The 13,482-nt window shown below is 37.1% G+C and overlaps 1 protein-coding gene and 1 long non-coding RNA gene across 3 annotated transcripts in view; one reads left to right on the top strand and one right to left on the bottom strand.

Moving 5' to 3' along the window:
• LOC133621259 (uncharacterized) overlaps positions 1–7,740 on the top strand; it is a 30,769-nt gene extending 23,029 nt beyond the window's left edge. Inside the window, exon 3 of the long non-coding RNA XR_009817629.1 lies at positions 7,597–7,740. This is a non-coding gene — a long non-coding RNA (uncharacterized lncRNA). The remainder of the gene's footprint in view (positions 1–7,596) is intronic.
• The window catches only part of LOC133621257 (copine-4), a 112,186-nt gene that overhangs the window by 10,939 nt on the left and 87,765 nt on the right, over positions 1–13,482 (bottom strand). For both annotated transcript variants that reach the window (XM_061983266.2, XM_061983265.1), the window contains exons 14-15: positions 7,592–7,725; positions 4,256–4,492 (exon numbers count right to left, since the gene is read on the bottom strand). In XM_061983266.2, the coding sequence (XP_061839250.1) occupies positions 4,256–4,492; positions 7,592–7,725 (371 nt within the window). The remainder of the gene's footprint in view (positions 1–4,255; positions 4,493–7,591; positions 7,726–13,482) is intronic.

Below are 13,482 nucleotides of genomic sequence, written 5' to 3'. Positions count from 1 at the left end.
TCCTTTTCAACTTATATTCAATTGAATAGACTGCAAAGACAAGATACTTAACGTTCGAACTGGAAAACTTTGTTATTCTTTGCCAATTTTAGCTCAATTGGAATTGGATGCCTGCAACATGTTACAAAAAAAGCTGGAACAAGTGGCAAAAAAGACTGAGAATGTTGAGGAATGCTCATCAAACACTTATTTGGAACATCCCACAGGTGAACAGGCTAATTGGGAACAGGTGGGTGCCATGATTGGGTATAAAAGCAGCTTCCATGAAATACTCAGTCATTCACAAACAAGGATGGGGCGAGGGTCACCACTTTGTCAACAAATGCGTGAGCAAATTGTCCAACAGTTTAAGAACAACGTTTCTCAACAAGGTATTGCAAGGAATTTAGGGATTTCACCGTCTAAGGCAGGGGTGCTCATTACGTCGATCGCGAGCTACCGGTCGATCTCGGAGGGTGTGTCAGTCGATCACCAGCCAGGCATTAAAAAAATAGTCCTAAAAATGAGCGATCATAAATCTTCACTATGACGTCACTTGATTGACATTCACGGCACCCGAGGGTCTTCTGAGATGACGCTGGCTGCTGCCAGCTCATTAAAATGACCGACTGGAAGGCGAGAAACACTTTATTTCAACAGACTCTGGCGCCGTACCTGTCGTCTAAACTCCAAAGACCGACTGCAAAATAAGAGTCTCAGAAAGCTGGCGTGCACAAGCTAGAAAGCGACAGAGTTTGCCGACAATGTATTTCTTGTAAAGTGTATACAAAGGAGTACGGAAGTTGGACAAATAAGATGCCAAAAACCAACCACTTTCATGTGTTATTGGATAGAAAGGAGGACTTTTTTTCTCCTCCATTCGAAAATGCGGACATTATCATCACTGTCTGATTCCTATCAATGCGAGTCATCAGAATCAGGTAATACACCAACTTATATTCTTGTCTTCATGAAAGAAAGGAATCTATATGTGTTAAACATGCTTGTATTATCTTTAAACACCTTTAACTTGTTAACAATATTAACTATATGTGTTAAATATGCTTGTGTTATCTTTAAACACCTTTAAGTTGTTAACAATATTAACTATATGTGTTAAACATGCTTGTGTTATCTTTAAACACCTTTAATTTTTTAACAATATTAACTATGTGTTAAACATGCTTGTATTATCATTAAACACCTTTAACTTGTTAACAATGTTAACTATATGTGTTAAACATGCTTGCATTATCTTTAAACACCTTTAACTTGTTAACAATATTAACTATATGTATTAAACATACTTGTATTATCATTAAACACCTTTAATTTTTTAACAATATTAACTATATGTGTAAACATGCTTGCATTATCATTAAACATCTTTAACTTGTTAACAAAAACATATATTTCATAAATAAGTAAATATAAATGATATATATGAATGAGGTAGATCCCCACGACTTGATCAATTGAAAAGTAGCTTGCCTGCAGAAAAAGTGTGAGCACCTCTGGTCTAAGGTCTGTAATATAATCAAAAGGTTCAGAGAATCTGGAGAAATCCCTGCACGTAACATTGAATGCCCGTGACCTTGGATCCCTCAGGCGGTACTGCATCAAAAACCGACATCAGCGTGTAAAGGATATCACCACATGGGCTCAGGAACAATTCAGAAAACTACTGTCAGTAACTACAGTTAATCGCAACATCTGTAAGTGCAAAGTTAAAACTCTACTATGCAAAGCGAAAGCCATTTATCAACAACACCCAGAAACGCCGCCAGCTTCGCTGGGCCCGAGCTCATCTAAGATGGACTGGTGCAAAGTGTGAAAGTGTTCTGTTGAACAACTTAAGCAAGAATGGGAAATAATTTCACCTGGAAAGCTTCAAAAATGTGTCTCCTCAGTTCCCAAACGTTTACTGAGTAGTGTTAAAAGGAAAGGCCATGTAACACAGTGGTAAAAATGCCCCTGTGATAACTTTTTTGCACTGTGTTGCTGCCATTAAATTCTATGCAAAAAAAATTCAGTTTCTTAGTTTGAACATTAAAAATATTGTCTTTGCAGTCTATTCAATTGACTATAAGTTGAAAAGGATTTGCAAATCATTGTATTCTGTTTTTATTTACGAATTACACAACATGCCAATTTCACTGGTTTGGGGTTTTGTATATTATTAGATACAGTATGCTTTGGCACCTGTAAAACAAAGCAACTATGTTTTGTTCAGATAGCTTAGGGCAGTGTTTTTCAAATAGTGTGTTTGGGAGCCCCTGTTCGGTCGCGCTAAGGTGTCAGGGGGATATTTTCATCATTTTTGTCTACACTCTAGTATTCATGTTAGAACGCCACACCACCCGGTAGCCAGGTGGCGCCTGTGCTCAAGTTAATGAACGGGGTACCTGTCCTACCCAGTAGTGATGTGCGATACCACTGATGTTTTTTTTGTTCAAAAATTCAGGCTGGTATCGGCGATACCGATCCAAAACGGATACATTTTGCCAATATATCTATCGTTTTTTTAAACGTTGTGTATTTTAAAATAATAACATATTTATCAAAAAAACAAAAATAAAAATGAAAGAAAAAAAACATCGGAATGTAATAAGAATAAGATGAAATGTTTAAACTAATAATTGATTATATTATACTTAGTCACCTGCAACACAAAGTTTTGTATTTAAATATATATAATATATGTTTAAGCATCTTTAAAAAAATAAATAAATAAATAAAATACAATTAATTGGTTAATTAAAAAATAAAATAATACTAGCGTATAAATTCATTAGAAAAATCACAACAACCACAATAAACACTGTTAAATGTGTAACTAAACATTATAATTTTTGTTCAGGCAGAGTTTTTGACACTCTAGGTTTTGCAGTTAAACAATCGTATTATTATTATTATTTGTATTCTATTCTTACATGGGCAAAAAACAATAGTAAAAATGTGAGAAAAAAGAGCAAAAAAATCATGACGTATTGAGAAAAAGCTGACATTTTCTAACTAATAATGAATAATAATATACTTAGTCACCTATAATACATAACAGACAATTTAAATATTGTTTTTAGTATTTGTCATGTCTGTGTAATCATGTTTTGTGTTAAGTCATGTTTTTGTTTAGTTATAGGACTCTTTAGTTTCTGTCTTTTCACTCTTGTTTCCATGATTACCCCATTAGTTTCACCTGTTCCACGTTTGGACTCATTGTGCACTCTTGTTTGTCACCATAGCAACCATTAGTTTTCACCTGTCACGTCACGCACCTGTTTCACGTTTTGAGTCACGCACCTGCTTTCACTAATCATGTCCATAGTATTTAAGTTCATTCATTTTCTGTTGTTCGTCCTGACGACCTCACACCACATTTATGCTCTGTCCATTTTTTCATGTCCATGTTCACGCTGCTCCTTTTTTGTCCATGCCAAGTAAGTTTTCTTTATTCAAGCCATAGTTTGCAAGTTTTGTTTAATTGTTCATAGTTTATTCTCCGCCACTGTGCGCGCCTTTTGTTTGATCCTTTTTTTTGTATTTATAGTTAATAAATAAATCATGTACCTTAATTCCCGTCTCGCCCGTGCCAACTTTCCGTTGCATCCTGGAAAAGCACACACCCCGGACCAAGTCTTGACAGTATTTTGTTTTTTAAATAAAAAAATATTGATAGCCGACAGCTCCACGCATACTTTGACTTTGCAGTATGCGATCATTAGTGGAAAATGTTTGGACACCGTTGAACTAAATTATCAAACGTATCGATATTTCATTTGAGGATCGATATTATTAATCAATAAATCAATAAGTCAATCAATCAATCAATCAATCAAAGTTTACATATATATAGCCCTTAATCACAAATATTTTAAAGGGCTGCACAAGCCACAACGACATCCTCAGCTCAGATCCACATCAGGGCAAGGAAAAACTCAACCCAATGGGATTGAGTTTTACAGTATTTTAGAGTATTAGAGCATAAAGATCTGGTTTCTGTGGTGTCGATGTTTCAGTATCAATCCGCACATTACTACTACCCAGTAGAGGTAGCAAGTACACAGGAACGCATGTGTACCTATACCCAGTAAAACTAATAAGATGAATGTTAGAGCATAAAGATCTTGTATTGGCTGTATCGATATTTCTGTATTGAGCCGCACATCACTACCAACCAGTGAAGGTAGTAAGTAGACAGGAACACATGTGCACTTACTACTTCTACCCATGCAATAGAAGTAGTTAGTACACATCTATTTTGCGTGCCACCTACATGCTTGAAATCCTTGAAGGGGACGAACTGGACGATGTCGCGGAGTACCGGCTCGCCCTTGGGGGAACGCAGGATGCCATCATCCCCGTCCAGGATCTGCATGTCGGTGAAGTCTGCGTTGCCCACGCCGACAATGATGACGGACATGGGTAGGTGGGAGGCGTGCACAATGGCCTCCCGCGTGTCGGCCATGTCGGTGATGACGCCGTCCGTCAGGATGAGCAGGATGAAATATTCCTATGGAGGCACAGGGAGGAATATGTTGCTTGAGGATATGACATTTTAACCATAACAAACTGTCAAAAACGGAGGCCCTTAACGTCACTTTAAAGCATTTGAACCATGTGATTACTCCCAGCCAATCACAGAGTAAAGCTAGTGATGCAATCAAGTGAATAGGATTTAAAAAATAATATGTAAAAATATTATTTACAATAATTACACAATTTAAAATGGTAATAATAATAAATAGTAAAAAATATTGTTTAGAATAAATTACTCAATTTAAAATAATCCCTGCTTTTGGCTGGCGTCCAGTCGAGGGTGTACCCTGCCTCTCGCCCCAAATCAGCTGGGATTAATGAGGATAAACACCATACAAAATGGATGGTTGGATAAATAATAACATTGGTATGCCTTCCGCCCGAATGCAGCTTAAATAGGCTCAAGCAACTGATACCGATATATACAGTCGTGGAATTAACAGGGATTTGGTGGTAGCGGGGGGTGTATATTGTAGTGTCCCGGAAGAGTTAGTGCTGCATGGGGTTCTGGGTATTTGTTCTGTTGTGTTTATGTTGTGTTACGGTGCGGATGTTCTCCCGAAATGTGTTTGTCATTCTTGTTTGGTGTGGGTTCACAGTGTGGCGCATATTTGTAACAGTGTTAAAGTGGTTTATACGGCCACTCTCAGTGTGACCTGTATGGCGGAGCTTCTCACCCTATCTCTAAGAGAGAGCTCCGCCACCCGACGGAGGAAACTAATTTCGGCCGCTCGTACTCGTGATCTTGTCCTTTCGGTCATAACCCAAAGCTCATGACCATAGGTGAGGATGGGAACGTAGATCGACCGGTAAATTGAGAGCTTTGCCTTCCGGCTCAGCTCCTTCTTCACCACAACAGATCGATACAGCGTCCGCATTACTGAAGACGCCGCACCTGTCGATCTCACCATCCACTCTTCCCTCACTCGTGAACAAGACTCCGAGGTACTTGGGGCAAGATCTCCTCCCCAACCCGGAGATGGCACTCTATGTAATATCTTATTAAAAAAATTAGATAAACTTTGGGATCCAAAATTATCGTAAAAGCTCCTAAAATTAGCAAAATTGGGCCCCTTTAATCAAAAATAGAATATCTAATAAATATGTAATAAAATAAATACAAACATTACATTGTCTCATAACAAGAAGATGGAGAAAAACAAGAAGCGCATCGACCACGGACTACAAAGGCGGACTCGCGGAAATTTTCAGGACTTATACAGATCCCAAATACACATCAGCAGGTACCAGAAGGGAAGAAAAGTTGCTTTTGCATAATATTGCGAAACAAAACGCTAGATAATATGTCTTACCTTATACACACACCATAATAATACTCCTATGTTGAAGCACAGTACAATCCATCAAGCGGTGCGGCTTCATAGCTTACCAAAGTCCTACTAAAACATTTTGATAGATTTTTGAGCGCCGTGTGTAATGTTTTATATTTTCAATGGAACATATAAAATGTTGGTGTTGTTTACTTGAGTCATATTGCAGTCTACACGTATCTCTTATGTGTGACTGCCATCCACTGGTCACAATTACCATTTCATAATGTACCAAATAAAAAAGCTTCGAGGTCGGTAAGCACAACCAAAATGATTCCGTACATTAGGCGCATCGGGTTATAAGGCGCACTGTCGAGTTTTGAGTGTCAAGGAGTGGACTATTTCGCAAATTACTGCGAGGATTGCTTTCCCCAGACCCAAACGAACTTGACTGGACATAGCTTACAGGTAAATACATGATTTAATTTCTACTCATAAACTACAAAAGGGGGTACAAACAAAAAGCACTCACAGCTGAGGCACAACTTAACGCAGGGAACAAAACTAACACTAAGGCAGAACTATGGACATGAAACAAAAAACACTTATTGTAACAAGAACTATGGCATTGACAGAGCAAAAACAAGAGATCCAACATGGGCAGAGCAAGAGATGAATAATGTCAAGAGTACTATGGCATGGGCAGAGCAAAAAAACAGAGTAGCACATAGCAAGAACAGAGTATGATAATGTCAATGTCGCCAGGACGACTAACTCAAAATGACAGGCTTAAATAGTCTCTTCATGATTAAAAACAGGTGCGTGAGTCTAACACATGAGGCAGGTGAAACTAATAAGTTGACATGGTGACCAAACAAGGGAGCGTAAACAGGAACTAAAAGAATCTTAAACAACCACAAAATAACAAAACAAAACATGACCACAGAGCATGACATTGAGAAAATGAAAGGATTTTAAGTGCGCCTTATAGTCCGAAAAATATGGTATACATTTTTCATCTGTCATGATCCGTGGCCGGATCATGTTTTGTTTAGTTATGTTCTGTTAGTTTTGGACTCCCTTCGTTCCTGTTTTGTGCACTTCTGGGTTTGTTTTGGTTACCATGGGTACTAATTGGTTTCACCTGCCTCCGATTAGTGTTCGGCACGTTCACCTGCTGCCGAGCACTAATCAGAGAGCTATTGATTCACCTCTCTCGCCACACTCGTCCTGGCTTCTTTGTTTGCTCCACGCAACAAGTTACGTTGGTTCTTCCTGTGAGTCTTGATTCTTGTTCCTGCGCATAGCTTCCCATGCTATCGGCCCGCTTTTCTGTTTATTCTTGTTTTTGTCTGCTTGTATCTCCGGTGTATGATTTATGAGAAATAAATCATCTCCTACCTTCACGCATTCGTCCGGAGTTGTCCGTTCTGCATCTGGGAGGAACGACCCCGCATAAAGATGCGACCCCAACGTGACATCATCATTGTCAATTGGCTTTTTTTCATCGGTTGACCTTGGCATTGAGGCCTTTTTACATACCAAATGTATTTCCCTATGAAAGCAATTCGTCAGGCTCATTTGAAAAAAAAACAACACTTTCTATATCCACCAGAGATTCACAAAGACAGAGAGTCGTCTTGTTTTTTTCAATTCTAAATCAATCCTTTCTCTCGATTCCCTATTGCGCTTCTACTCTAATGTCCCACTTATTGACGCTCGTCTGCCGCCGCTTCTGCATCAGTGCAAATCCACAAAAAAGGAACAGAATGTCTTATTTGTGTTTGTTTGTGCTCTCTCACCATAGCCTCTTTGGTGTGCATCTCCTCGGAGGCGGACGACGCCACTTTCTGGATGATGGGGGCGATGTTGGTGGGTCCGTACAGCTGAATCTTGGGAAGGCAATTCTGGTAGGCCTCGACTACGCCTTGGATCCCTGCAAATACATCACACTGTTATCAACATGCCAAGAAAGGTCTTGCACTTGGGGACGGATTTGTTAAGCCAATCCTGCTCCATTGTGTGATTACGCCACACTAGAAGGTTACTGGGCTTCTTTCTTTTTTCATGCTCTAATACACACAAACCTAAAACGACACGTCTATAAGTTCACAGTAAGATAGCAGCGACGTGCTGGGCAGAGTACAGAAGCCCATTTCACACATACAGATTAGTGTTATTTTTCTCTCTGTCTTGTAGCCTGAAATATTTGTGCAGCATTGTGGCGAATCTGCCAAGTAGAGAGAAATACAGTGGTACCTCAACTTAAGAGTCTTTGGAGAGAAGTGCAGTTTATTGGCAAATTGTTATGCTTCACGCAACAATTTGACAAGTTTACCGGCCTTAGTTGACAGTGCTTAACCATTGTGTAATGTTCATATTGTTGTTGCTCAGCCAGCGTTTGTGGCTTTTAATGCCTCACAATCAAACACCTTTATGTTAAAATACTGAACAGAAGTTTATTGGGATAAGGTAAACATCTGTTCAGTATTTTAACATAAAAGTTAAAGTTAAAGTTAAAATACTGAACAGAAGTGTATTGGGATAAGTTAAACATCTGTTCAGTATTTTAACATAAAAGTGTTAAAATACACTTTAATTAGGGCCCGCATGGCCCATTGCATAAGGACCTATTGTATTTGTAAGGTTTTATTATTCTTTATTCTTCCGCCGCCACTTTAAACTGTAATTTGACCCACTTAACATGCTTCAAAACTCACCATATTTGACCCACACATCAGGACCTGCGAAAATTGCCTTTTTAAAAAAAAAACGAACCCCAAAACTCAAAAGTGCGCTCAAGTGCCCCCTAGGAAAAAAAAAAAACTAGACTGCCTGTAACTCCCACTAGGAAGGTCGGAGAGACATGAAACAAAAACCTCTATGTAGGTCTGGCTCAGACCTAGCTTTCATAATAGTACATTCTCGGGCTAAAATCAACAGGAAGTTGGCAATTCCCCCTTCAAGACAAAAAAGTACTAAAAACGGTCACTTTTGCCTCTTTGAGCTGTAATTTGACCCCCTTAACATGCTTCAAAACTCACCAAACTGAACGCACACATCAGGACTGGCAAAAATTGTGATCTAATAAAAAAACCTAAACCCAAATTTAAAGATTGCGCTCTAGAGCAATTTTTGAATAAAACGGAGAAAAAACTGCTCCTCGGAAGAAAAAAATGACAAAACTGCCTGTAACTCCCACTGGGAAAGTCGGAGAGACACGAAACAAAAACCTCTTCGTAGGTCTCACGTAGACCTACATTTCATAGATTGACAACCCTCAGCAAAAATCAACAGGAAATTTGCAATTTCCCCTTCAAAACAAAATTTTTGTATAAACCGGTCACTTCTCTTCAAACATTATCTCCTCTGAGCGCGTTTGTCGTTTCGGCTTCAAACTAACACAGGGGAGAGATTGAACCCTTCCAAATAAAAGTTATCGAAATAATATTTCTAACTGCTCCGGTTTTGATTTTATGAGCCTTCAAAGAACCGCTGCGCTGATGCTGCTGCGCTGATGCTGCTGCGCTGCTGTTTTCTCAAGATGGCTGCTTAAAAGCAGGAAGCACCAGCGTGCCCACACAATGCAGACAAGGTATGTACACTACACAAAAGTATTGGGACACTTCGGACTAAAAGTAGACAAAAGTATTGGGACACTTATGACTACCACTGGACAAAAGCATTGGGACATTTAGGCCGAAAACTGGACAAAAGTATTGGGATACTTGGGACTAAAACTTGACAAAAGTATTGGGACATTTAGGACTAGCACTTGCAGCTTTAATTATTTCTGTTTCTGTAATATTGCATTATTTTCTCGTAAAGTTATTACTTATTTAATGTAAAATTATTACTTTTTAATGCAAAATGGTGACATTTGTCATATAAAATTCTGACCTTTTTAAGTTTTGTTATAAAATTGTGACTTTTGTCGAGTAAAATGGCGACTCTTTTCATAAAATTGCCAACATTTTAAGCTTTTCTTGTAAAATTGCGACTGTTATTGAGTTAAATTCCAACTTTTATCACAATATTGCACAAATGTTCAGTTTTTCTTGTAAAATTTTGACTTGCGCTGAGTAAAATTACAGCTTTTATTATAATACTAGAGGTAGGCATTTTTCGGCGGTCTCAAGAAGGTAACGAATACAAGAATGTTTGTGTGTGTGTTCTTGTATTTCTACCCTTCTTGACACATCAAGAAGGAAAAGTAGCTTCCATATGAGGAGGTGTGAACAAGTGATGACATAAATCATGGTCCCAATAACATTGCATCTAATAGGGAATGTCTCATTTGCACCCCTGGTGGTGAAATCTATCAAAATGAGGGTGGTCCCAAAAAGGAGGGATTTTTCAAATTGACTGTGTGTCACTTTTAAAACTGCTTCCCCTCTGGTTAACATATGAAATAACAAGTGTGTGTAAGAAATTGAAATGCGCCCCCTTTGGTCAAAATGAATAATAATTAAAAAAAAAAAGTATATAGAGACATACTGTAATAACTTGAAGTAAATAATGAAGATTAAAAACCAATTACAAACCAAAAAAATTATTATTAACTAAAAGCAGTGTTTTTCTCACAATGTGTCAATTTTTTTCTTATAAAATTGGGAACCATTTCTCATAATATTTTTGTTTCTGTAATATTGCATTATTTTCTCATAATATTATTACTTTTTTATGTAAAATTATTACTTTTTAATGCAATAAAGTGACATTTGTCATACAAAATTATGACCTTTATCACAATATTGCCAATTTTTTTGTTATTTTTGTAAAATACTGAATTTATTTTTGCCAAGCAAAATTCAGATTATTATTATTATAATATTCCCAATATTTTAAAGTTTTCTTATAAAATTGTGACTTTTGTTGAGCAAAATTACGACTCTTTTCATAAAATTGCCAAAATGCTAAGCTTTTCTTGTAAAATTGCGACTATTATTGCGTAAAATTTCAACTTTTATCACAATATTGCACAAATGTTCAGTTTTTCTTGTATAATTTTGACTTGCGTTGAGTAAAATTACGACCTTTATTATATCACTAGAGATAGCATTTTTCGGAGGTCTCAAGAAGGTAACAAATACAAGAAAGTGTGTGTGTGTGTGTGTTCTTGTATTTCTACCCTTCTTGACACATCAAGAAGGAAAAGTAGCTTCCATATGAGGAGGTGTGAACAAGTGATGACTTAAATCATGGTCCCAATAACATTGCATCTAATAGAGAATGTCTCATCTGCACCCCTGGTGGTGAAATCTATCAAAATGAGGGTGGTCCCAAAAAGGAGGGATTTTTCAAATCGACTGTGTGTCACTTTTAAAAGTGCTTCCCCTCTGGTTAACATATGAAATAACAAGTGTGTGTAAGAAATTGAAATGCGCCCTCTTTGGCCAAAATTAATAATAATAAAAAAATATATATATATGTATATAGAGACATACTGTAATAACTTGAAGTAAATAATGAAGATTAAAAACCAATTACAAACCAAAAAAATAATTATTAACTAAAAGCAGTCTTTTTCTCACAATGTGTCAAATTTTTTCTTATAAAATTGGGAACCATTTCTCATAATATTTTTGTTTCTGTAATATTGCATTATTTTCTCGTAATATTATTACTTTTTTATGTAAAATTATTACTTTTTAATGCAATATAGTGACATTTGTCATATAAAATTCTGACCTTTATCACAATATTGCCAATTTTTTTGTTGTTTTTGTAAAATACTGAATTTTTTTTTGCCAAGCAAAATTCAGATTATTATTATTATTATAATATTCCCAATGTTTTAAAGTTTTCTTATAAAATTGTGACTTTTGTTGAGTAAAATTACGACTCTTTTCATAAAATTGCCAAAATGCTAAGCTTTTCTTGTAAAATTGCGACTATTATTGGGTAAAATTCCAACTTTTATCACAATATTGCACAAATGTTCAGTTTTTCTTGTATAATTTTGACTTGCGTTGATTAAAATTACGACCTTTATTATAACACTAGAGATAGCATTTTTCGGAGGTCTCAAGAAGGTAACAAATACAAGAAAGTGTGTGTGTGTGTGTGTGTCTGTGTGTTCGTATATTTCTTCCCTTCTTGAGACATCAACAAAGAAAAGTACCTTCCATATGAGGACCGGTGAACAAGTTAGGAAATCATGGTCCCAATACGGAAAACCATTGCATCTAATAGAGAGCCAAATACTAGAGTCCGTGAACATTGCTCCAAAGTCAGGATTTTTGTGTTGATTTAATGTGCATACAAAAGTAAACATTGACAGGTTCAAAGGCAGCAATATATGATAAAACAAGACGGCAGCTAAAGAAGGGCTTTCCTATTCATCCCCGAAAAAACCTGCCAGGTGAACGGCTGATTTTACGACTTCCGGTGCTGATGTAAGACAACCCGCGTCCCATATGTGACCATAGGATGAACAAATACACTACGCTACTAAGTCTATAGTGGACGTTAACAGTTAGCTTCTACAGCTGGGTTGCCCAAAGTGTGGCACAGGGGCCATCTGTGGTCCGTGACTTGTTTGCCATCAGCCTTAAGCACATTACAGAAAAAAAATAATAGAGATCTCATTTGCACCCCTGGTGGTGAAATTTATCAAAATTAGGGTGGACCCAAAAAGGAGGGATTTATCAAATTGACGGTCTGTCGCTTTTAAAAGTGCTCCCTCTCTGGTCAACATATGAAATAACAAGTGTGTAAAAAAATTTGAAGTGCTCCCCCTCTGGTCAAAATATGTAATAACAAATGTGTAAGAAATTGAAATGCGCCCTCTTTGGCCAAAATTAATTTAAACAAATAAATAGGCTCCAGCGCCCCCCCCGCGACCCCAAAGGGAATAAGCGGTAGAAAATGGATGGATGGATGGAAATAAATATGTATATAGAGACTAGGGTTGTCCCGATCCAGGTTTTTGCACTTCCGATCCGATACCGATATTGTTTTTGCATTTCCGATCCGATACCGATACTAACCGATACCGATACTGGCCTATCCGAGCATGTATTAAAGTTTAAAGTTATTTAGCCTACTTAGTTGTCAGAATCATGTTGAAAAGGGTTTTAGTACTCTTGATAACAACTAGCCAGCTGAATTAGGGGAGTTTGAATAATACACAATGGTTGGTAACAAGAAACTGACCTGTTTATTCAAGGATAAACACAAAATAGACAAAATTATACATGACAAACAGAAATGGCATCATTGAACTAGGGCTGGGCAAAATGGCCTTTTTTTAATATTGCGATATTTTAAGGCCATATTGCGATACACAATATATATCTCGATATTTTGCCTTAGCCTTGAATGAACACTTGATGCATATAATCACAGCAGTATGATGATTCTATGTGTTTTGATTGATTGATTGAGACTTTTATTAGTAGGTTGCACAGTGAAGTACATATTCCGTACAATTGACCACTAAATGGTAACACCCCAATAAGTTTTTCAACTTGTTTAAGTCGGGGTCCACTTAAATTGATTCATGATACAGATATATACTATCAGATATATACTATCATCATAATACAGTCATCACACAAGATAATCACATTGAATTATTTACATTATTTATAATCCAGGGTGTGGAGGGGGGCGCCGGATGTAAGTGTCAAAAAGACAGCCAAAAGAGTTTGATATGAGAATAAATCTAAAGTTAAAATATAGGGTAGAA

This window comes from Nerophis lumbriciformis, linkage group LG21 (genome assembly GCF_033978685.3).
Source record: "Nerophis lumbriciformis linkage group LG21, RoL_Nlum_v2.1, whole genome shotgun sequence".
In the NCBI taxonomy this organism is placed as follows: Eukaryota; Metazoa; Chordata; class Actinopteri; order Syngnathiformes; family Syngnathidae; genus Nerophis; species Nerophis lumbriciformis.
This window is presented reverse-complemented; position numbering and strand designations above follow the sequence as displayed.